Source organism: Lytechinus pictus, chromosome 14, assembly GCF_037042905.1.
Source record: "Lytechinus pictus isolate F3 Inbred chromosome 14, Lp3.0, whole genome shotgun sequence".
NCBI lineage: Eukaryota > Metazoa > Echinodermata > Echinoidea > Temnopleuroida > Toxopneustidae > Lytechinus > Lytechinus pictus.
Window position 1 is genome coordinate 21,476,556 of NC_087258.1, and position 26,481 is coordinate 21,503,036.

General features: G+C 36.7%; 1 protein-coding gene across 2 annotated transcripts; it reads left to right on the forward strand.

The window, feature by feature from the left end:
• The first annotated feature begins 2,557 nt into the window (after positions 1-2,557).
• On the forward strand, positions 2,558-26,481 carry LOC129276490 (D-2-hydroxyglutarate dehydrogenase, mitochondrial-like). Of its 2 annotated transcripts, XR_010295652.1 has the most exons (9): positions 2,558-2,758; positions 3,629-3,855; positions 9,961-10,158; positions 11,140-11,333; positions 13,347-13,515; positions 16,214-16,317; positions 20,269-20,451; positions 21,133-22,457; positions 22,606-24,140. XR_010295652.1 is itself a non-coding variant. In XM_064109222.1 (8 exons), the coding sequence occupies exons 1-8, from the start codon at positions 2,580-2,582 to the stop codon at positions 21,559-21,561; spliced, it is 1,683 nt and encodes a 560-aa protein (XP_063965292.1). In that variant the 5' UTR covers positions 2,558-2,579; the 3' UTR covers positions 21,562-26,481. The 2 variants fall into 2 exon arrangements, 1 of the variants encoding a protein (XP_063965292.1); XM_064109222.1 differs by having other exon boundaries at positions 21,133-26,481.

A 26,481-nucleotide genomic window follows, 5' to 3' on the forward strand; every position in this document is an offset into this window, starting at 1 on the left:
TTTCATCAAATGCAGATATCTCTAATACCCCATCGGCTCTAATTCAATTGATTTTCTAAGATTATTGAACTTCATTCAAGGAAAATAGTGCGCAAAAAGTTGAAACTTCTGTGATTTATTGAAATTATATAAAAAGGATGCCTAATTTCTTTGACTTATCCTGAAGCACTTCATTTTGAATGATAAAGAAACTTAAGTGTCATTCAAAATTTCAAACTGAGGGTGCAAAACAGGACAGGAGATGAATGTGCAGGGAAATGACATGAAGTTTAATAGAATTTGATAAAAAATATTGTACTTTTTTATTTAATATGACACAAATTTCATACCTTTTTTAAAATTAGGAACCTGTTTGCCCCAAAATTATGGTTGTTTAGTAATGAGTGAAAAGCGGGAGAAGTTGCCTATATAAAGGTGACGGCAGAAATTGATGTAAAGATTTTACCCGCCCGGAGCCGACCAGACCAGAAGTTGCACGATCAATTTTAAAAAAAAGAAGATAACTTCATATACTTCGGCCTAACCTTACTCTAATTCCATGGCCATGATGGCAAGGAACACATAGCTGAGGTGGAAAAACAGGGTTAGAGAAAGGGTGGGGGGGAAACAATGGAGAACTTCAATATTGTCATTTAACCGCGCACAGCGCGGAAGCAAAATTCATATATAAATTTAGAGCAAGAGTGAAGGAGTTTCTCTTTTGAGAAAAAAGAAAGAAAGAATAAAAAGAAAAAAACCACAAAGCAACCTTTCTTCCCTTTCCTCCCTTCGCTTTTCCTTTTCTCTCTTTTTTTCCCTTTTTTTTTTTGGGGGGGGGGGCGACTGCCCCCACTGCCCCCCTGGCTACGCGCCTGCGTAGCTTCGATAAGCAATGTTACAAAATGCCGATTTGAAGAACAATTTCTAGATAAAAATTATTATTTAACAAATAAAATATAAAACTTGGTTATAAATAATCATTATGTAATAATAATTATTTATGATATAATCAAGTTTTAAATTTTTGTTTACATGTGTCTCTCATATGTACATGTATATGGGAGGGGGTTCAAGGCTTCGTGATGAAGAAGTATATGTCAAAATGTTAAAAAATCATAACGAAGTCCTCAAGGCTAGGCAAGCTGGTACCGAAGAGTGCATGTACGAATTCTATCTGAAGTTAGCGATCAAAAGCTCTGCCTGCGGCAGCTCATCCGTTTGCTTGCATGAATTTTAGTCACTAACTACAGTTTATATCAAAATTGATATAAACGGAAGTTAGCCCTAACCGGTGACGGTGTGGATTAGGGCATGGCTTATGAAATTTGTCACCTCTCTTATGTGTGTCAGAGTCGTGTGTAAACATTTCCTAGAAACAGGGTTGCCAATTTTGCCAGAAATGTGCAATTTGATTTTGAAATTTAAAAATCTGCATATTTGTCAATTAAAATAGATAAATATATTTCATTAACAACTTCTTTTTCTCTGAACATTTTCATTTTTCAACCATTTGGTTGAAAAATGAAAATGTTTAGAGAAAAGAAGTTTTGAACACAAAATATTGCAGCATATCCAAATGGCAGGCCCGGGTAACGGAGACGTTTTGTAACAGGGTTTTAGTAAGAATGGCGGAGCCACTTCATGTCTACTACCTGATCAATGATCATTACGCCATCAAAATTAGTTGTGGTCACATTTTAGTTTATGTGCACGATGCTGTAGGCATGAGTGCCTGTTCGTCGATCGTAGTATCTCCTCTGGTGGTACTGTAGTACACTATCCATGACATTGGTGAACAAATAAATTGACTTATAAAAGGTCAAGTCCACCACAGGAAAATGGTGATTTGAATAAATAGAGAAAAATCAAACTAGCATAACACTGAAAATTTCATCAAAATCGGATGTAAAATAAGAAAGTTATGACATTTTAAAGTTTCGCTTATGTTTAAAAAAACAGTGACATGCACAACTCAGTGACATGCAAATGAGGCAGTTGATGATGTCCCTCACTCACTATTTCTTTTGTTTTTTATTGTTTGAATTATACAATATTTCATTTTTTACAAATTTGAAAATATGGACCAACATGACTGAACCATATAGTATAAAACAATGCTTATTCCATATGTTCAGGGAGGATTTATGGTGGTTTCACTTGACAATGAGGAGAAAATTAGAGTATTTCATATAATAAACTACAAAAGACATAGTGAGTGGATGACGTCATCAGTCTCCTCTTTTGCATAACGACCAGGATGTGCATATAACTGTTTTGTGAAATTAAGCGAAACTTTAAAATGTCATAACTTTCTTTTTTTACATCCGATTTTGATGAAATTTTCAGTGTTATGCTTGTTGGATTTTTCTCTTTTTATTCAAATAAACTTTTTGTTTGGGTGGACTTGTCCTTAAAACATAAGAAAGGACTGTCAGAAGTGTGTATTCTGTCAGTCCTGTGAGAGCATGCTCTTTCTTCCAGTTCCAAAACATGATGGTTTAGTATTACTTTCAAGAAAAATAAAATATAACTAGATCTATGTATAGTAAAGATAGCACTTTTTGTTTCTTTAATTCTCCAGCTCAGCCAGCCGGTGAAGCATGAATTTGCCAGCCAATGTAACAAGGATCTTATCCTGTGCAAGGAGAAACCTCCTATCATTAAATCCAGAAGGACGATTAGCACATCATTGCACCAGGAATAGAACCTTGAGACTGAGAGTACATTATGGTACCACTTCACATCAAGATATCAATGTCAACAGATCATCTAGATCTAGGTAATTCTGTAAGATATGTCCAAGGTTATCTAGACCCTCTACTCTATATTTATTTAAAGTGTATCCAGCACATGTCTTGGCCCTATGCTCACTCCAAAAACAGTTTCAGGACACAATTGCATGCAGTAGGCTAATCAATGTTGCACTGATCCAGAGTTGGACTTTTATGGGGTGTGAATTCGTCTGAAAAAATTTGACAAGCAAAGAAAAGGGTCCTCGGTACGAAATGAAGGACATTTCAGCTTCCGTTTAGTGTGATGAGCCCCCCCCCAAGTGATTGCCCATTTTACGGGATGCGCGATAAATTTTGAAATTTTACGGGATATATGTCGTATTGTCCGCACCTTTTGCCCCCCGTCCTTGGATCCGCACGTCATAATTTACACATTTGTAATCCGAGTCAAGTTAGCCACAAAATTTGTCAGTTCTTTTGATAAGTTACATACATACATGTTATGTATTATAGGCCTATAACTTATTTCAGGGGAAAAAATAAAAGCATTCTCTGCATTGATATGTCAGTCTAAGGGGGATGTTACACTTACATCGAAAGTGGACCGAGGCCAGCCAAGGAGGCGGCTCGACGTACATGTATGTGTATAGGCGACATGAGTGTGGACACACAATTGCAGGCTTCTGACCATGTGTAACGATTGATAATGATCTTGAAGCGGCTTCAAATTACAGGTGTGGAGGTGGCCCCAGAGCTGGCAACGGAGCCGGCTTCAGACCCGACTCGGACGCACATATATCCGGGGCCTAATAGTTAATCCACAACCTGAAACACCATTGGATTTTAAAACATATGTTGTAAAAGCTACTGAAACAGGGAACTTTTAGTCTCTGATTTTTTCTCCTTTCTTTCTATAGATCATCATATCAGGTTAGAAGACAAATTTCCTCATCCATCCATTTATGTGGTGCATCGTCAGACGTTCCTTTGACAAGAGACAGGTTTCCTGATCTAGCAAGGGGCAAGTTCTCTCAGCTAACTGACGCTGATGTTACCTTCTTTGACAATCTTCTTGATGGTAGAATTATCACTGATCAGGATGAGTTGGAAGGAGCAAATACAGACTGGCTCAGGATATGTAAAGGTGAGAAACATGTTGGAGGAAAAATAGAAATAAATACCTGTGCATCAAACCATGATAATAATAATAATTATGAATATAGCGCTTAACACTTACTTTATCAAAAGTATAAAGTTCTCTTCAGTAATGCAGCATAAATCATTGTTTTATGGTCTATTGCACAGGTTTTTCATTGTAATGCCTTCCACTGTGACAACATCTGAAACAACTCTTTAGTAGGCCTTGTCAGGGAAGTGTGGAATGGGGTTTTGCAAGAACTTAAAGGGATGGTCCAGGCTGAAAATATTTATATTACAATAAATATAAAAAAAACATTTTAAAAATAGCACCACTCTGCGCTAAATATTATCAATTTATTGGCTTGATTATCACACAGTGGTCGCATTCTCACCCCCCCTCCCCCCTGACAAGTTCTCCCTCTTTCCTTGTTCTCTTATTAAGATTATATTAAATCAGAAATTTGAGTGTAATTCCTTTGATTAAACACAGATTTGCAGTTGAAATTTATGTGCAATTGCAACCCAACTTTCTTGCACTGCCCTTATACGCTTGATTTGGGGGATTAAGCTTCATTTTCAATTGAACATTAACCCTAACTAGGCCGGGCTTTTTTGGCTGTTCTGTGGCCGAGGGGGGGGGGTGGTTGATTCAACCCCCCCCCCTGAGATCTCGACCGTCGATCGCGCGAGCGCCGCAAAAATTTGCACGCTGGTAGTGTGCGATGTAATCTACAAGGCTGTATGGTAAAATTTGCCAAAATAATGAGATTTTATTTTATATTAATTAATTATGCTAATTAATGCATAAATCATACTTTTTGCTCTAATTCACTAAATAAAGCTCCTAGAATGCTAATTTTTGGTAAAAATATTCTTTGTAGCATTCTTAACAATGGCAATTGAAAAAACCTTCGGTTTGGAAATCAATTTCTTATGTATTTTATTGTTTTATGAATTTCTTATGTATTTCTCTGTTTTTCAACCTTTTGTTTTTCTTTATTTTTTTCACCAGATTTATTGCACAACCTTTTTGAAGCATAATTATGCTAAAATCAATTGCTTTCAGCTGTTTAAAGTAAAAATAATCATATCTTTATGAATAAGATGAGAAAACTCAATTTGCATTGACTTTGTACACAAAATCACGTTTTGGAACAATTTTTGGTCTGACATGCACTTACAAAATGTTCCGTAATTTCGGAACCGCGTACCCGGGCATCGTAAATTTTGTCTCAAAAGATGTGCGAGACTTAAAAGTATAAACTCTGCGAGTGGCGCGGTCAAAAAATTTCGCGCGGCGAAATGATCGCAGAAAATGTAGAGGGGGGGGGGTTGATTCAACCCCCCCCCCCGGCCATTTTAGGGTTAAAGGGATGGTCCGGGCTGAAAATATTAATATCTTAATAAATAGAGTAAAATTCACAGAGGAACATGCTGAAAATTTAATCAAAATCGGATAACAAATAACATAGTGAATTTTAAAGATTTGCATTATTGCGGTGAAACAGTTCTAGGCATGTCTTTATGAATATTCATTAGGTGGGCTGATGATGTCATATCCCCACTTGTTCTTTTGTATTTTATGAAATTTGGTTTATTCAAAATTTTTCTACCAAGAACTGACAATTCTCGTACCCCAAATAGCGATTTCGCCGAGATCCGGGAAAATCCCTGTAACGCGCATTGCATTATGGGATAGCTTTTTGGTATTACAACTTCCTGTTCGGAAGTCCAATGCACTGTTTTGCCATTCAGATCAACAGTGCCGTCATGCACAACAACACAACGTCGCTTTCGCTCGGAAAGTTCGTGATCACAACCCTCTCTTTCACGATACAGTTTAACGGCCTTTTCTGCTAAAGTCACTAATTCTGCCCGACCCTTTCCATTGCACGGTATTCCTCTGTCAGTCAAGATTTTTTTAAGTTCCGAAACTGATTTTTTAATCCATTTTGTGGTCGACAAAAATTGAACGGAATGAATGCTGTACATATTTAGCGTCTCGTGATGTCAGGCCGGTCGCTAAATGCAGATTTTAAGATATTCATTTTTTGTTTACTTTTTTATAACCAAATAAAAACATGAATAAAAATTATTTTCATGTGAAATATATTTTTTCAAATGGAATCAAAACTGACCAAATTAAATAAAAAGTATTATAATCTGTACATATTACGCTGATTGGCATCGATTTCAGCGTGGTGGAAAACTCAGTATCGCGAACCTCGCGCGAGCATGACTCTGAACCGGAAGTGGTGATGACGACCCGACGGAGTGAAAATTATCTCGTCTCGCGCATTATGAGATTTTTGTTCCTATTTGGGGTAGCGAGAATTGATTAAGTGCATTAGTTATTCATTGCCGCAACTTATTTCATCATAATGGAGACACATCATTTTCACATACACGTATGAAAAAATGAAACATTTATGATTTCATGTAATAACATAAGAAAAAGGAAAGTGGGGATGTGACATCATCAGCCCACCTAATGAATATTCATGATGATGTGCATATAACTGTTTTCACAAAATATTGATAAACTTTAAAATTCAATAACTTCGTTATTTGTTATCAGATTTTTTTGATCAAATTTTCAGCATTTTGCTGTGTGAATTTTACTCTATTTATTAAAGCTAAATTACAGTAGTTGCAGTAAAACACTAATTTCGTGAGAAAGTCTGTAAAACCAAGGTTAAGTATGACTATATCATCGTGGATCTAGATCTGGTACAGTTACATAAACTGAACTTTGTGAAATCATAAAATCTAAGCTGAAATACGATCACACTGAAGATCGCCAACACAGATAGGCACACGTGGGACAGTGTATTATTATTGCTGGAATAAAGACCCGACGGAAGTGACCGAATCCGCGCTTATTTTGCTTATTTCTCAGCAATTTCTTCCAGAATCCTTTGGCACATATTTTTTATTCATACAAACAGACACTTGGGTGGTCATTATATTAGATTCTGTAAAAAGTCATTTTGAGATCGTTACCAGAACTGGAATTTACCTTTAAGATATGAATATTTCAGCCTGGACCATCCCTTTAATGTTCAATTAAAAATGAAGCTTAATCCTTTAAATCAGGCGTATAAGGGCAGTGCAAGAAAGTTGGGTTGCAATTGCACACAAATTTCAACTGCAAATCTGTGTTTAATCAAAGGAATTACACTCAAATTTCTGATTTAATATGATCTTAATAAGAGAACAAGGAAAGAGGGAGAACTTGTCCGGAGGGGGGGGGGGGGGTGAGAATGCGACCACTGTGTGTTAATCAAGCCAATAAATTGATAATATTTAGTGCAGAGTGGTGCTATTTTTAAAAATGTATTACCTATTCTTTAGAACCACTAGGGAAATCATGAAGTCTTTGGCACTGGCATAAACATATTTTGAGTGCTTCATGTTTGCCCCTCAGGAGCTTGTGTAAACCACATTGTCCTTAATTTTGACCAACCTCATAGTGTATGCTGGGAATTATTTTCCTGTTATCGCATCTCAACTTGCTCCACATTTTTAAAAGACAGCTACAAAAAAGTTTTTGGTAACAGATGTTTACATAAGACTGTACATGACCTAGAAGAGAGCTTTTCCCTTATGACCAAAAATGCTAATCAAATTTGGTAAGCAAAAATATTCCTGGCATGGTATTTGTTTGCTGCATTGCTGTAGTTTTTAATCAGCCAGAAAACTTTGTCATATTTTATGGTTATGCATGCTATAAAATGAATTTAATGTTAATATTTGCCAAGCGCTGATATCCCTGTTGCCGAATTAGACAAGCGTTTGGATAACTGCAGTGAGAGTACTATAAATTTAATGGCGTTAAATCTGTGTAGCCTGTAGGCATTGTATTTGAAAAGTTTTGATGAGCATCCGGTTCAAAGTGCAAAGGTCATGGTTCATTTATATTGACATGTACACTGGTGGAGCATCAGTCTAAATTATGTTGCCATTTTATTCCCTCAATTTTGTGACAATGCATGAGGTGCTTTGGCCAAGTGGTCTAAAATGCCAAGCACATGAAATAATCTTGGGTTCTATTCCCCGCAGTACATTAAATTTGACTTTGAGCATAGAATTTTTATCTACATTGCTCTTAAATGTTTAACCCTGACCAGGTAACCAGACCAGGATTTTTGGGTGTTTTTTTTTTTTTTTTTTGGGGGGGGGTTGATTCAACCCCCCCTTGAGATCGCAGCTGCCTACCCCGCAAACGCCATGAAAATTGCCATGATAAAAGTGTGGAATGTAATCTACAAGGCTGTATAGTACGCTCATCCTAGACTGGACGTATTATGGTATCACGCTCGGGTGTCTGTCCGTTAACTTTTCATCTTTCCTTTCTGAAGTCCTTGTAAACGCGATAACTTTGGTGTGTATGATACTAGCATAGATCTTAGCAATTCTAATTGATTTTGAGGTCAGAAGGTCAAAGGTAAAGTCGCCACCTTCCACTGTTCTTGCTTGACCAATAACTCAATTTTCCGCGTTACAGGCGGGCGTATTATGTGCTAGCCTTAGTGCAACACTCTTGTTCTGAAATCAGATTTTTAAATTAATTATGATAATATTTATGTGTAAACCATACTTTTTGCTCTAATTCCCTATGAAAAGCTCATAGAGTGCCGAGTTTTGGTGTGAATATTTGAATATTCTTTATACCATTGTTAACAATAACAAATGAAAAAAAAATCCTGGTTTGAAAATGAATTTCTTATGTATTTCTCTGTTAATTCTTACCTTTTGTTTTTCTTTGTTTTTTGCCAAATTTATAGCAGAACCTTTTTGAAGCATAATTATGCTATCATCAATTAATTTCAGCTGATGAAAGTAAAAATAATCATATTTGTATGAATAAGGTGAGAAAATTCAATTTTACAATTACAGTGACTTTGTACACAAAATTACATTTTGGAGCAATTTTGGGTCTGACCTGCACTTATGTAATGTTGCGTAATTTTGAACCGCATACCCGGGCGTCGTGAAATTGGTCTCAAAAGATGTGCAAGACTTCAAAGTGAAAAGTTGTAAAAATTCGCGCGGCGGAATGGTCGTAGTAAATGTCGAGGGTTGGGGGGGGGGTTCATTCAACCCCCTCCCCGCCGCTTTATTGGAGGCACTTTCAATATGACTGTGTAGTACCAGGTAGGAAATACTTTTCATTTTTTAGGAATTAGTTTTTTTTCTCACATTGTCGCCGTCATGTATTTTCCTACTCTGTTGTATGCATGTGTAAAAAGAGGAAGAAAATAGCCTTGCTGCAAGAACCTTAACTCTGATCAAGCCTGCTCTGGGTTTATTTCAAGTGAAATAATGGAGACGAGTGTGCTGACAACAGTGACAATACAACATGAGGGGCCATTGTCACTAAAAAAAGCCTCATTGCTTTATTGATTAGTATTGTTTCGTTCTGCTCTGTTCTGCTGTTTAGATACAAGTTTTCTTCTGCCTCAGACTGAAGATGAACCTGTTTCCCCGCATACACTCGTAATTCCGAAGCTTCGTTATTCCGAAGGTTCGGATATTCCGAAGCTTCGTTATTCCGAAAGTTCGTATTTCCGACGGTTCGTAATTCCGAAGGTTCGTTAGTCCGAAAACGAAATGAGGTTCGTAATTCCGAAGGTTCGTTAATTCGAAAACGAAATGAGGTTCGTAATTCCGAAGGTTCGTTAGTCCGAAAACTAATGATTAACGAGCCTTATTTCGTTTTCGGACTAACGAACCTTCGGAAACAACAAACCTTATTTCGTTTTCGGATTATCGAACCTTCAGAATAACGAACCTTCGGAATAACGCCACAAATGTTCGGATTAACGAACCCTTTTACGTTTTCGGATTAACGAACATCAAGGTATAGGCAATTTACGTATTTCGGAATTACGAACCTTCGGAATAAAGAACCTTCGGAATTACGAACCTTCGGAATTACGAAGTGTAACCTGTTTCCCAGATTCTTTCCCTTTGTCACTCAAGAAACCTTTAATTTTATTAACATTGTTTTGTTCTTTTCTGTAGGTATAGACCCTAGAAAACGGAATGTCTGTGTTTCTTTGCTATTGTGACTCAAATATTGTTATTTCTTTATTCTTTTACGTAGGTTCAAGTCGTCTTTTACTAAGGCCGAAGACAACAGATGAGGTATCCCAGATTCTTTCCTACTGTCATTCAAGAAACCTAGCAGTTGTACCACAGAGTGGTAACACCGGTCTCGTTGGGGGCAGCATTCCTTTGTTTGACGAGATCATCATATCTACAACTCTCATGAACCAAGTCATCAGTATTGATGATACCTCAGGTGAAAAGATCAAACTTGCATGCTATTTCTTTCTTTATTTGTTAATAAACTTTGTGCTTAAAGGGAAATTAAACCTTTGGAACAATTTGGCTTGTGTTGAAACAGAAAAATCAAAGGATAAAAACAAAGAAAGTTTGAGAAAAATCTGACAAATAATGAGAAAGTTATGAGCATTTGAATATTTCAATCACTAATGCTATGGAGATCCTCCTATTGGCAATGCGACAAGGATGTGTGATGTCACATATGAACAACTTTCCCTTTGATCGACTATAAAATACCCCCAAAATGTCTCTTTTTGCTTTTCTTAAGATGATACAACTCTTCATCCATGTGTTCTTTAAAAATCTGTATTACATGCTCTCCTATAGAGAGAACACATGATCTACTGATAGATGTGATAAAAGAGGCAGTTTAAGTGAAATATATACTAAAGTAATGGGGAGAGTTATTCACAAGTGACATCACACATCTTTGTCGCACTGCCAATGGGAGGATCTCCATAGCATTAGTGATCGCAATGTTCAAATGCTCATAACTTTCTCATATTTTTCTCAAACTTTCGTTGATCTGTTTCTTTGATTTTTCTGTTTTTACACTTGAAGCTATCTTGTTCCAAAGGTTTCATTCTCCTTTAAGAAGTGAATTCAATACTTTTTCAGTTTTCTTTTCTGCAAATTACCAGTGTTTTTTAATTGGTTTATGCTTTCCATGTAATTTTTCTGTCCAGTCCTATACATGTATATATAACAAATATAATGCAGCAAGACTGTCGCTGACTATTGTTGATGTTTCCCCCCCCCCTTTTTTTTTTTGGGGGGGGGGGGGAGTTGTCAAACTTATGTTCATGCACAATAGCTAGACCTCCCAATGCATTGTTTGGCCAGAATATTCCAGGGCTAACATGATTTTGTCCATTGATTCTGCGACCATTGGTTAACCAGTGCTTGTCCCCATGCTTATCTTCACCTGATCTGACAGGTGTTTTGGTAGCTCAGGCTGGGTGCGTCCTGGAGAAGCTTGATGAAGCCGTCAGTGAGAAAGGCCTCGTCATGCCCCTAGACCTGGGTGCCAAGGGCAGCTGCTGCATTGGCGGCAATGTTTCAACCAACGCTGGAGGGCTTCGCTTGTTAAGATACGGATCTCTGCATGGTACAGTCTTGGGTATTGAAGCAGTAAGTAGTTGTTTTGCTGCATGCATTTCTTATGACTCCTCCCCTTCATGCCCCCACCCCCCCTCTCTCTCTCTCCTCTTCCCTCCTGTCCTCTGGCATTTATTGGTTCTGTGCTTATTCATAATCTAAATCAAGAGCTAGAAAGAAGAAAGTCATTCCTATATATGCTTGCCTGGTCTGTAAGTGCCAAATGAAATATCACGCCTGTAATAAAGATTTTTTTTAATGAATTAAAAAAAAAGTATTAAAAAAAAGTATAATACAGGGATGAGGATGATTTTGATGATGATGATAACAATGTTGAAAACCTTAAAGATAATAATGGTTATTGTAATGAGGTTGTTGATGAGGAAATAAAGATAATGGGAACTCGAGCATAAATACCGATTGTGTTAACAATCTAAACATGATTTCAAAGAGTATACAGTAAAATGACCACCCAAGTGTTTATGTAACCAGCCACCCCCAAACCAACAGTAAGTTGCCAGGGAAGGTTCTCTGTAAATAGCCAAAATAGTAATTTGGTCTTTACCCCTTTAATAAACTGGGGGGGGTCAATTTGACCCCCCCTCAACAAATTTCGTCACTACGGCGTCGCGCGAAATATTTTGACCGCGCCGCTCACAGACTTTTTACTTTCAAGTCTTGCGCATCTTTTGAGACCAAATTTGTGACGCCCAGGAACGCGGTTCTGAAATTACGCAGCATTTTGTAAGTGCATGTCAGACCCGAAATTGCTTGATTGCGTGATTCCGTGTACAAAGTCAATACAAATTGTGTTTTTCAACCAAAAATCATAAATGTATGATTATTTTACTTTTGTTGGTTTAAATGGTTTGAAAAAACACAGAAATACATAAGAATTTAAAAAACAATAAAATACATAAGAAATTAATTATGTTTTTGCAATTTTTCTTGTAGATATTTGTTAGAAATGTAATAATTGATACTCCCACCAAAAATTAGCATTCTACTAGCTATATAAATTGAATTAAAGGCAAAAGACAAAAAAAAATCAAATTTAGGGCAAATTTCATACGCTTATTTGCATAATTAATTAATGAAAAAATAAAAACAATTAATTTTTTGAAAATTTTACTATACAGTCTTGTAGTTTACATTTGGCTCTACGCGCGTGCAAATGTTCGGGGCAATCACGCAATTAGCGGCCGAAATCTGAAGGGGGGTCAAATTGACCTCCCCCCCAGTATAAACTTGTCCGAAATAGCCCAGTTAAGATAGGGTTAAAAGGCAAAAATTTGAAAATAAGCTCTTTGAAAGAGAGTAATTCATCGTCTTCATACTGTCAAAATTTCAAGTTCTAAAGTTAAATCGAAGAGTTTCTTTGACACAAGTTTTTTCAGAGACTGCTTGGAAGTTCCACTAAGATTGCAGTGTGCATATCTCATGCTTGAATGAACCCCAAATTTGAAACATTGTTTCTCCTTAATTTTTGAAGTCATTAGTTTTTTTTTTTATTACATTCACTCCAGTACTTGTATGGGTTATTGTTGATCAATTTTGACTATTTATATATCATTTTAAAGCTTAGGATATGCTTGTGCAAACTCAATGAAAATCTCAATATTCATTTTGGGTGACTTATTAATGGTTTTCGGGTGGCGCACTTGCATCTTGCGACGATATTCGAGAATGACGGAGTGAAACAGCTGTGTGAATGCTTTGACCTCCAAAACATAATTCCAAGGGGCAGAGCTTTCGATGACCTTTCAATCACTTCTGCAGAAAAACATGCTATTTTCTGCTCCGTTGGTTATGCACGAGTGATTGATGGGGTACCCAGAAGAAGCCACACCTCCTGTTACCTGTGCGAACCGGAAAACTGTAGAATTTGCGAAGCCCCTCTCAGCCGTGTGAAAGGAAGATATTTCTAGCGTCATTACAGTTCAGCAGTACAATTCATCATTCAAATGATGCATTCTGTACTCGTCTGAAACCACAGTACATGTCCTTGTTATTAGCTGTAATTTCTTCCATCGCATGTATTTCCAGGTGCTTGCAGATGGTAGGATCATGGACTGCTTGACGTCACTAAGTAAAGACAATACAGGCTATGATCTGAAGCAGTTGTTCATTGGCTCTGAGGGAACGTTGGGGATTGTAACCGGTGTGGCTATCAAGTGCCCTCAGAGACCTAAAGCAGTCAACCTAGCTTTTCTAGGTGAGTGAAATTGGTGTCATCATATTCTGGTAATAGTAGAGATCAGGGGCCTATATTCACCAGGCCAGGTGGGTGTTTCATAAAGCTGTTCGTAAAGTTACCGGTACGCACATTTTTACGAACGACTGGAACACGTTCTTATCCATAAGTCAGCTACATAGGGATATGTCATATAGCACAAGAAAGGGTCACCAGTCATGCGTAAAGTCATTTGTAACTTACGAACAGCTTAATGAAACGGGGCCCCTGGTGGGTGTTTCATAAAGCTGTTCGTAAGTTAAGAGGGACTTTAAGAAGAACTGGTGATCCTAATGGTAAATGGTGTACACCATTGGCGTTGGTTTAGCGCTTGAGAAAGATTCACCAGTCGTTCTTAAAGTCGCTCTTAACTTACAAACAGCTGTATGAAACGGTCCCCAGACCTTTTTTTTTTGGCTGTCCTGTGGCGTGGGGGTCAAATCACTTCCCTACACCCCCCCCCCCCCTTTGAGTCTTGAGATGTCAGTTTTAGATCCTGTGATTGTGTCAAAATCCTTAGCATTTCTTGGCTAAGTTATAGAATTTTAATTTGGATTTTCCAAAATTATTTCATGTTATTACAGGTACTGTATGGGGGGGGGGGGCTTGACCTTGGATAAATCAATAATTCCTCACAATACTTTTTCAAAGCATGATATATTTGATATAATTGTATAATATCAAGCATAGTGGATTATGTGTAGTATTGAGAGAATTTACCCTATATACTGCCCTCTATGTTGAGTTTCTCTACAGAGTCATATAAATAACTCGAGGCCATCTTTATTGTCATTGAAGAGGGTTTCGCAGACAGAAATTGATGGTGAAACAGTCCTGTGTGAAGATTTATTATGATTTTCACTCAGAGATCATTTAAAGGCCATGCTGCTAGCATTGCCAACGATGATCACAGTAAGATAGTAGTCTTCAAGCTCATGCAGACCCATAATTTGGCACTTGATATAACAATATGGTTACACTTCGTAATTCCGAAGGTTCATAATTCCGAAGGTTCTTTATTCCGACGGTTCGTAATTCTGAAACACGCAAATTGCCTATACCTCGATATTCGTTAATCCGAAAACGAAATAAGGTTCGATGTTCCGAAGGTTCGTCAATCCGAAAACGACATAAGGTTCGTTGTTCCGAAGGTTCGTTAATCCGAAAACGAAATAAGGTTCGTTGTTCCGAAGGTTCGTTAGTCCGAAAACGAAATAAGGTTCGTTAATCATTAGTTTTCGGACTAACGAACCTTGGAATTACGAACCTCTTTTCGTTTTCGGATTAACGAACCTTCGGAATTACGAACCTCACTTTGTTTTCGGACTAACGAACCTTCGGAATTACGAACCTCATTTCGTTTTCGGACTAACGAACCTTCGGAATTACGAACCTTCGGAAATACGAACCTTCGGAATAACGAACCTTCGGAATATCCGAACCTTTGGAATTACGAATGTATGCGTAACAATATATACCATGTCTGGGGTGAAGACTGCGCTCCAGTCTCTCTGACCACCAGACAGACAACCAATCAGATTGTAGGGATTTTTTCATCTGGCATTCCATGATACATCATTGATCAAATAGGACTTCGGGTGCTTCTCGGAAGTGGGTGTTATGATGATTTCTTGAATACGTTAACTCTTAATTAACATGCCATACACACTACTAACCCAACGCCACAGTGCTAATCCGATGCTAATCCCCTGTGCCAGCCACAAAACCCCTCTGTGCCACATTGATTTTGGGATCGCGATTCGTATTCACTCCTTTCAATAGTCATGATTACAAATGCTTGTAACTCTCTAACGATTAGTTTATCCACAAAATATTGTGTAGTAAAGTTGTAGGAAATTTCATACCCCTTATAATGGTGTCCTCATTATATGGATTGGTTATTATCTTTACCGCTAAAATATGAGTTGTATGAAGTATAATAACCATCTCACAAACCTCATCAGGATAAAAAAACCTAGGTCTCTTCCCTCTCGGAGGCGGAGCCATATCGAAAAAGTCGAATGTAAACCGCGTGAGTAAGTTGATCTGTCAGAAAGCAGAGTTCGCACTGCACACAATAGTGCTAATTACGGCGTGCATGCGATGCGCAATACAATGCAAAACGGCGTAACAATGATTGTAATTCCGAATGTGCGCAGTCATGTATGAAGCAGGCGAGGGTAGGAAACAATGCAAGCACAAAGCAATCAATAGTAGGCGTGCGAGCACGAGTGTGGCATGTTATAGTAGGATACGTAGCATGCACGAAGCACTCAATGAGTTAATAATTCTAGTTCCCTGTATAATAATAATAATAATATTCCGCATTTATATAGTGCTTAACACATCGGAAAGACGTCTGTAAGCGCTTCACATATATATTGTTACCCTGGTCATCAGATCCTTGCATGCCCCCATACAATGTATGCACCTTCTCCACTCCCTTGATGAGAATTCCAACAAGAGTTCCAATACTCAATTACCAGACATACTACATAAGCTTTCACATCCTACCGGGTGCCCATTTAACACCTGGGTGGAGAGTGGCAAGTTGTGGATTGATGCCTTGCCAAAGCACGCTATGCCATGGTGGGATTCGAACACACGACCCTCTGATTACAAGGCGAGAATCAGAACTTGTAGTACTTTTAAACTTTCTAAATCTTTATTTTTCAATTAGGTGTGACGGATTTTGAGAATGTAAAGAGGACTTTCAAGGAGAGTAAGAAGAATTTGAGTGAGATCTTATCGGCTTGTGAGATCATGGATCATGCGTCAATGCAGGTAAACAAAAAAAGACTCACTCTTAAGTTGAATTCATTTTGCGCCATTGTGGGTTACTGCCCTCTGTCGGGCAGAGTTATATTTGTGTTCGGCCCTTTTGGCCATCTGCAATGCGAGAGGTAACAATGTTATCAAAATTGAGTCAAAACCCCATTAATTGTTATACTGTCAAATCACTTCATGGTGTGGTGGCAGCATTGGGATGAACCCTGTCATTGCATGTTGATGATGGCATTTGCAAATTCTCCCAGTCAATCAGTCGGACATAACTTTTTCTAAAAAGTTTTTATTGGGTTTTTATGATTTTGTGTAACAAATCACGTATTGAAAATATGCAAAAACAATTATAAAGCAAGCAAAAAAGAGCGCAGGTGCACAAGATAAAAATCCACAGGACTTCAAATAAAAAAAAACAGTTCAGGGAAAAGGCCAAATGCGAATATTGCGACACTCAGCCAAAATTCACATGTAAGGTTTTTGAATTGTGACATCCAATCTTGTTAACCTTCTTTGAAATTTGGATTAAAAAGGAATATTATCACCAATTACAGATGAGGTAAAAATCTATATACAATAACAAAAATTGTTGTGTATGATTATAGTTGAAATACACCTCAGTAAGATGTCTTTCACATATTCCAGCTTTTAAAAACTTGGGGCTTAATCTGCCAAATTATAAAGCAACTTTAAACTGTAGATAAAATCTCCATAGACTATGCCAGTGTTTTTAGCTCATTCGGCCCGAAGGGCCAGATTAGCTTATGCCGTGGCGTGGCGTCCGTATTCCGTCGTCTGTCGTCCGTCCACAATTTCAAAGTGCTTCTGTTTCGCTATTTCAAGTCCGATTTCAATTCTGTTTGCTTTATATGATAGCACTAGGTAGGGGATTCAAAACTTCTACACAGAATTTTGAAACTCATTAAATATGCTAATTTATGCGCATTTTACACAATTCACAAAAAATGCTTCATTTGTTGACCGATTTTGAATTTTTTGCTTCCATCTGGTAGAGCTTCATGAGGTTCACCAAACTTCTACACAGAATTTTGAAATTTTGACTCGAACAATTTTTATACTAATTTATGCGAAATTAATTTATGCATATTTTTAAAAATTCACATAAAATGCTTCTTCTTTATCATTTTGTTGACCGATTTTGATTTTTTTTCTTCCATCTGGTAGAGCTTCATGAGGTTCACCAAACTTCTACACAGAATTTTTAAATTTGGAGTAGAAAATTATTCATGCTAATTTATGCGAAATTCATAAATCACAGAAAATGCCTCCTCTATACATGTATTTGTTGACTGAATTTCAAAATGCTTCTTCTTCGTCATTTCAAGTCTGATTTCAATTCTGTTTGCTCTATATGATAGCATTAGGTGGGGGATTCAAAAATTCTACACAGAATATTGGAACTCATTAAATATGCTAATTTTGCGTATTTTTAAAAATTTACATAAAATGCTTCTTCTTTAATTGTTGATCAATTTTGATTTTTTTCTTCCATCTGGTAGAACCTGATGAGGTTCACCAAACTTCCACACAGAATTTTGAAATTTTCAGTAGAAAATTATTTATGCTAATTTATTCATAAATCACAAAAAATGTTTTTTCTTCTTCATTTGTTGATCAATTTCAATTTTGTTTGCTTCATATGATAGCTCGAGATGGTGATACAAACTTTCAACACAGAATTTAGAAACTCAGTAAAATATGCTAATTTATCATATACATGTATATTTTCAAAACTCACAAAAAATAAAGTTGATTGATTTTGATTATTTTTGTTCTATCTGAGAGCTACATGTACATGAGGTTTACCAAGGTTCTACACAGAGTTTATAAATTTTGTCTAGAAAATTATGCTTACTTTATATAAAATTAAATCATAGATCACAAAAATGCTATGTCATTTCTTCATCAATTTCAATTCTATATCCTCAATTTATGTCACCACTATAATTCACTGCAGTGTCAACTGGGCTGAAATTAAATTTGTGTTTAATTTCATTGCGAGATGCCGGATGAGCTCCACATCATTGATGTGCTAGTTGTTGATTCCTTTTTTGTGAAGTACAACATAGATACATGTAAAAGCTTTCTTTGGTAGGAACAGATCGCCTTCTTTCAGAGTTAGTTTTATTTTCATATGTTCTCTATAGCGGCAATAACTAAGTTGTGATACAGTTAGGTAATCTTTTCTCATAGTCAGTCTATATAGTTCGTACCTCTCGCAGTTGCTGTAGCCTCAGGCATGGCTTCCCCCAACAGAAGTTGCACCCTCAGCCTCGCCCCTCAGCCTCAACCCGTGGCCGCCCTTATGTAGATTTCTTTAATCACTTTATACATAACTTACAAAATACAGACACATATACATGTATGTAACTCTGCCCTACAGAGGGCAGTAATCCACAATCAATGGCATTGTGGTAGTGAACTTAAATTGAGTTTGAACAAAATGACCACCCAATTGTGTTTGTACAGGGTGTATGAATGAATATGAAGTGTACGTGCCAAATGATCCTGTGTAATTGCAGAGACATAGCAAAATAAACATGGCATTCCAACTAAGCATGACATTCCAACTAGATGTCCAGTCCTTTTCCGTGCAATAATACAACGCTGTCCCACATGTGCTTATTTGTGTTGGCAATTTCAGTATAGTCATTTCAGCTGAGATTTCATGATGTTGCAAAGTTCATTTTATGTATTAATTGAACACAATCTAAATGTATGACGATAATATGGTGATAAAAAGCCTTTATTTCAAAGACATGTATGGAATCATTATTTGCTGCAACTACATGTACATGTATATAAGTTTACCTTTACACTGTTGTGGTACCAATCATATTTTGATGGATTCAAACATTGAATTGTCAATATCTCCTGATCTCATGTTAATCAGTAATCAGGTGCTATTTCTGAGCATCCATTCTGTATTACTACTACAACTACTACTACTATACTACTATTTATTTCAAAGACAGGCATGGAATCATTATATGCTGCAACTGCATATAAGTTTAGCTTTACACTTTAAAACATGACGAAAACCTCCATTTGAGAACACTATGCCCCAGTTTCCCTTCTCATCAATTCTCTCCTCCAAGTACGACAAACCCTAACTGCCCCAAGCAAGCAATTTAAGTACATGTATCAAACACCTGTTTCTTGACGTCGGTCCGAAGATAACACAACAGCCCGGCATATACAGTCACAGCAGGGGGCCGGGGCCACACACGATGGGATGCATGCGCAGCGCTGAGCGCAGTCCCTGCAAAGCATGCCGTCATTTTTATTCGCTTACTTTCCTTATTTCGAGGTCGATTTTTTTTTCGTTGGAAATTGAAAATGGACTAACATTGGATTACTGAATACAATATGCCTTTGAAAACGTGATTAAATATCGAATACAATAATTTCATTCCGAAGGTCCTACTACAGGCAGAGAAGTCTTACGTAATAGCACAGCTGTTGTTTATCTTTTCGTCCTTTGCTCAACGCTCATATACTGGCCTGTGGAGGTGAAATTGAGACAGCGGGGATTACCCCGGGATTACCTGGCCAAGCACGGTTGATAAGGGCTTGGAAATGATTTTTGGGAGATCCAAATGGAAAATGGGGTATAATACTGCAGTTTGCAATCTGAACTGCGGTCTTTCTCCAAACGGGGGTTTGTCGTAATGAGTTGTGGTACCAGTCATATAATGATGGTTTCAAAACATTGATTTGTCAATATCTCCTGATCTTCTACTACTACTGCTGCTGCTGCTGCTGCTGCTGCTACTACTACTACTACTACTACTACTACTACTACTACTACTACTGCTACTGCTACTGCTACTGCTACTGCTGCTGCTGCTACTACTACTACTACTACTACTACTGCTTCTACAACTACTATAACTATTAGTACTACAGTCTGTTTGTCAATCTCTTCTACAGGTGGTTGTTAATCAGCTTGGTCTTACCAATCCCGTTTCCGAGCATCCATTCTATATGCTAATTGAGACATCAGGATCAAACAGTACTCATGACGAAGAGAAACTTAATACATTCCTGGAAGATGCCTTGTCCACCGGCTTTGTCTCTGACGGCACGGTTGCTACGGATGTATCTAAGATCACGGTCAGTTTTCCAGGTTACAAATTCTAAATTCTAAAACTAATTGGTTCCAAAAAATAATACAGGTATTTCCTGCTCAAATTGCTTTACAAGATATTTTTTTTAATAGAAACAGTGTATTTGCCGCTTATTTGGCTCATCTTTTACCCTTTTTACCTATATTTTGCATGTAAGTTGTATGTAACTTTATTTTGCCTGACATTAGCAGCCATGAACAAATAAGAGTTAAACAAATAAATCTCAAAATATAGGTCTAGAACTTAAGGTTATTTGTCCATTTAAGCATTAAACTTTGCCATTGATATTTTTCTGTGCAAGTCATTTCTTAATATTGGAATTCGTGTTCAGGAAGAAAATAAACTAAACCTTTCTTCGTGCAAATGATTTCAGCATGTGAATGCATGTAATCATGATCGGCAAACATAAGATAGCTTCATTAAGATGCTAGCCAGTGAATAGTACTGTAGAACACGTTCTAAAGCTGATGAATTCAATTGTTTATAAAGCAAAAAAAGTCGTGAAAGTGCATGAAACTTGCACAGCATTATTTTGTGGCTTATTTGCTCTCTTTAGCTATATATTTCTTCCAATAAGTTCATTAAGTTCAAATTTTCATGTTATCACGCCATGGGATGAACCTCTTCGGTGATTAAAGTCTATGAATTCATCGCTCGTATCCTACAGGCGCTGTGGAGCTTGCGTGAACGTGTCGCAGAAGGCTTGCTTAAGTTGGGATGGTGCTTCAAGTACGACCTAACCGTCCCTATCAACGACTTCTACCGACTAGTCGAGGAAACCCGCCATCGCCTCGACGGCACCAACGCCACGGTGGTCGGTTACGGTCATGTCGGGGACGAAAACCTCCACTTGAACGCCGTCACGCCCGAGTACGACGCCAACGTCCACGCGCTCCTGGAACCGTTTGTTTACGAGTGGACGTCGGAACGGAGGGGAAGCGTAAGTGCGGAGCATGGGTTGGGATTCCTGAAGAGGAATTACATAGGGCTGTCCAAGACGGCTGAAGCAGTTCATATCATGCAAGGGATGAAGGGTTTGCTTGACCCCAAAGGAATCTTGAATCCCTACAAAGTCCTTCCTCTGACAAAGTCATGAAACTCATCATTGAAGGTCAAGTTCACCTCATAAAACTGTTGATTTGAATCAAAAGAGAAAAATCAGAAAAGCATACTGCTGAAAATCTCATCAAAATCGGAGGTAAAATAAGAAAGTTGTGACATTTTAAAGTTTCGCTTATATTTCACAAAATAGTTATGTGCACAATTTAGTCACATGCAAATGAGAGAATCGATTATGTCCCTCACTCACTATTTCTTTTGTTTTTTATTGTTGAAATTATACAATATTTCAATTTTTACAGATTTGACAATAAGGACCAACTTGACTGAACCATTTAATGTTAAACAATGGTAATTCCACATGTTCAGTGAGAAATAAAACTTTGTTTCACAGGACAATGAGGAGAAAATAAAAATATTTTATATTTCTTATAATAAAATACAAAAGAAAAAGTGAGTGAGTGAGTGATGTCATCAGTTCCCTCATTTGCATACCGACAGGGATGTGCATATAACTATTATGTGAAATTAAGCAAAACTTTAAATGTCATAACTTTCTTATTTTACATCCGATTTTGATGAAATTTTCAGTGTTATGCTTGTTGGATTTTTCTCTTTTTATTCAAATCAACTTTTTGCTGGGGTGGACGTGTCCTTTAATTTATGATATAGCCTATGCGTCTTACAGTCACAGAGGGCGGTATTTGAAAATCAATTCACTTCCAAGCCTTCTATGATTGAATAAAGAATGTTGAATGACCAAGAGAAATTAGAGGTTTAGATCCAGAGAAATATAAGCAACAGATTACACAAGATGACCTTGACGGGTGGAATTTAAATTAAATGCAACTTGTGGTAATGATCTCAAAATGAGTTCCAGCATAATCTAATAGAATCTATGTAAATATTTCAAATGTGTGCCATATGATTCTCGTAGATTGCTTATTGCTGAATCTGGAATTGCTGAGATATGAGCAAAATGAGCACAACATTCTGGCCAGGTCTTTTTTCAAGCAACAAGAGTACCATGTCCCACATGTGCTTGTCTGTATTGGTCATTTGCAGTGTGATTTTTTTTCAGCTTTGTAGATTCCATGATTTCACAAAGTTGAAAATGCACCCAATCTAAATCTGACTTTGGTCATAATTAACCTTGAGTTTAAAGATTTTCTCATGGAAAAGGGTCTACTGACTACAGGAACAACTTTATTTCAGCTTTATTTTTCTGTAAGTTTGAATGGATGATTTATTTAATTCTTTTGTTAGTGTCGTATACAAAGAGTAATATGAAGGTTTCAAAATGAAGTATTGCATTGATATTAGTGACGGAATGGTACCATGACATTTTTGTGGAGTTCCCCTATATCTAATTATCTATATAATAATGCAATCTATAACAACAAAATGCTCTAATATCATTTGTGCTATTTGCATATTTTGACATCATAAGGAGCATAAAGATATTGATTTTATTTTGGGCTACGTCTCCAAAATGTTGGATCAGTCTGCTTATACTTTACAAATTTACCAAATCTAGCTAATAAAGTAATTGGGTTACTCAAAGGAAGCTCTATAATATTGAAAGAAAATAGTAATGTATTATTCAGTGCCTTATACGTATTTGAAGACTTGGATTTGAGGGTGCTTTCAATCATTTGAGAAACGTTTAGATCATTCTTGATTTGAGAGTAATATGAATTACTGAAGAAACTTTAGAGCAGTCTTAATTTGAATATGGTTCAAGTCAGTAGAGGTTAATTGTCAATCTAAATTTGAGAGTTATTCCAATCAGTTGATAACTTTTTGGGGACGGATCTGAGATTTCTAAATTAATTAAGTATGAATGTGTAATAACCAAGAAATAAAGACGATCAATCAATCAAATAGTCAATCCACAATCAAATTTACTCAAATAGTCGATCCACAATTGATCAATCGCAGCGACTCAGAATCCCTAACTTTTCAAAAGACACATACGATGTGGCAGGATAAACAAGTACAAGAAAAAACAAGTTCCTTTGGTTCAGTGATTATGAATATATCGTATGAACAACTCTGGCCCACGGCCGGATCTATGAGGCTTTTGAACAAACTTTTTTTGAAAGATATTGACCATTGTATTCCAAATATTGCAGCACAATATGATTTTATGACATAGAAATCAAATTGCAGGAAGTGTTGTAATGTAGTTTAAATTGTATAAAAGAATATGAGTATGGTTTATTAAATGTTAACTATAATTGATATAGACCTACATGTATACCAAAACGAATTGAGATGTTACAAAGTATCTTCGCGAATTCAATGACGACATCAAAGTGGCTTGTATATCTTTGGGAGTTCTTCAATGGCTGATAATTACCCAGGTGACGTGTAGGACGATCTCGGATGACGTCGGTCTCACAGTCCCGAAGAGTGTACAAAGCTGAATTCCAAATCATAGACGGTTACTACATTTCTCAAGCTTGGTTCGGAGTTGGACCCGATAAAAATCAGGAAAAAATACACAATGTTGTTGAAAAGCAGCTATAATCTGGCTGTAAAAATAATCACCAAGAATCTGCATACTACATGTACATGTAGGTCAGAGTTTCCCAGCAGTCGGAAAATTACATTAAAGGAAATAGAATAATTTTGAAAGATGTCCAAACACCACATAAGAAGGACGACTATTGCGTGAAGTTGCTAGTTATGGCATTAGTGGTACATGTAGCTCTGATACTGCTAAATTCATCGTCATCAAGATAATTGTATCCCCCGAACAGAGTTCGGATACTATGGATTTGGCCTCGTCGCGCCGCGTGCGCAGCTGCATTTCTTCTCAGATCATCTTCAAATTTGGCATGAACGTTGAGTACGGTATAGCGAAGCCGCCTATCTCGCAATGACGGATGACGCGGTGGGTTCGGGGGATACATGTGCTCGGCCGCGCGACCCGCCGAGCATCTCTAGTTTTCTAATAAAAATGCAGCAAAATGGCCAATTCCTAAAGGTCAATTTACGTAACCTATAATAACATCACTTACTGCGAGAGAGGTGTGGTTTTAAAATAACTTCTTTAGACGTGTGCATCTAACTATTTTCTTAAATACAAATCACACCTTAACAGATTCTTCACTTAAAAAGAGACAGAAGGTAGGCATTCCTTTGCCTGCACGTAAATCATGTTTGAGTCGTGTTCACACGGTATCAAAGGAAATCAAATTTAAGGTTAAGACAGCCACAGCTTATGACATTTCAATCTTAACTGATTACTAAATATACAGATGATAGGTTGCCACTATACTAACCATGCAAACACATGATCAATTTTAATTTGAGTTTACATGTACTTTGAATTACTGGATAAACCTAAGATCTGTCTTGATTTGAGAGTGATTTTGAATGAGTTGTAGACTTACGATCAGTCTAAAGCTCCTGGTTTTTAAGTTATTGAGAGACTCAAATTCAATCTTAATTTGCAATTTTTTTAAATCAGTTGAGAAACTGGAGATAACTCTCAATTTGAGATGAATTTGACTCTTTAAAGAAAATTAATCTTAATCCTAGGGTGATTTCTATCAATTGAGAGACTTAGAAGATCAATCTTAATTTGAGAGTAATTTGAATCAATCCTTGTTTTGCCTAATGGTGTTAGGGTTAAAATCAATTGATAAGAATACTTAGTTTTGCCATCTCATGGCTGTATTCTTTAGAAACCATTTCCCCAAAAATGAAAAATCATCAAAAAATAAATGCTATTATTAAATGGGAATACTTTGGTTTTGTCCAGAGAAAATCATAACATAGGTCATGACATTACAAATCTTTATATCATGTACGTGAAGCCATGTAAAAGATTGTGCTTCAATCATCATCATTTATCCTTTTAAGGTTTTCAACAAGGTAGAAAAACATACTTATATTGCATAAACTATTGTATCCCAATATACAGTCCGTCCCAGAATAAAGGAAACTGGGATTCCCATATCTTTTTTCTTCAAACGAAAATGAATTATGATATTTCATTTACATCATCATGCAATTCAATTATATATCTATATTTTGATACCCTAATATGAGACTAACACTTCACACATTAATGAGCAAGACAAGTTTGAAATTTTAATGTCAAAATCAGGTTGCACAAAAAAAGTTGATCAAGAATGGTTTGTGGTCCGAACAACGTGCTTATTCGATGATTTGCTCATTAGCATTTCTTTTGTATACCTTAATTGTTAGGTTTCTCTCTCTTATCCCTGAAATGAAAATGGATTCAGATTTACACATGAGTTTCAGCGCAAATCATTCCTGATATGCCTCAATATTTATTGCTTTTGATCTGCCATGCATTCCACTCTTAACATAAATATTCAAGTTATAGTAAAAACATATTTAATAATTGTGAAATCTGTCTCTGAAAACAGGTTTCCCTTTTTGTGGGACACACTGTATGTTTTTAGTCTCATTAATTTAGCTGCAAAGGCGATCATCTTCATTAGGAGGGTGTGTCATACAAAACAAACTATTTAACCATGGTTCCTTGTACATGTAGGTGGGGATATACACTTGTATGGCTTTTTCTTACTCTCAGGCAAAATATCATTTTCCATAAATGAAATAAACTATGGAGTCTAGTTTCATGGGAATGAATTTGATTGTTAATTGAGAATATGGATGATATATTATTTGGTAATAAATCTTAAAAATACTGAAAGCCAAGCAATGCGATATGGTAACTGAATAAAAAAAAAATATATTTAAAGTTTTTAAACGGAAAACAAAGCAGAGTGGGCATTATATTCACTACCTGTACATATACGTAAGGCCTTCTTTTCTAACTTAAACAAATTGTCAAGTTTACGTAAGCTGAATTTCCCCATACACCTATACAGTAACTCAAATATGGCAATATAAGAGAGTTGTATACAGTAAATGATATAGACAATGGTACATTAAACTTCTAATTTATACATAA

Bases quoted from the DNA above. Each gene is read 5' to 3' on its own strand.
- LOC129276490 (XM_064109222.1), top strand. From the start codon at position 2,580: ATGAATTTGCCAGCCAATGTAACAAGGATCTTATCCTGTGCAAGGAGA. The intron at 10,159-11,139 runs GTGAAAAGATCA...CTGATCTGACAG, and splicing joins CAGTATTGATGATACCTCAG to GTGTTTTGGTAGCTCAGGCT. The intron at 16,318-20,268 runs GTAAACAAAAAA...TCTCTTCTACAG, and splicing joins TGGATCATGCGTCAATGCAG to GTGGTTGTTAATCAGCTTGG.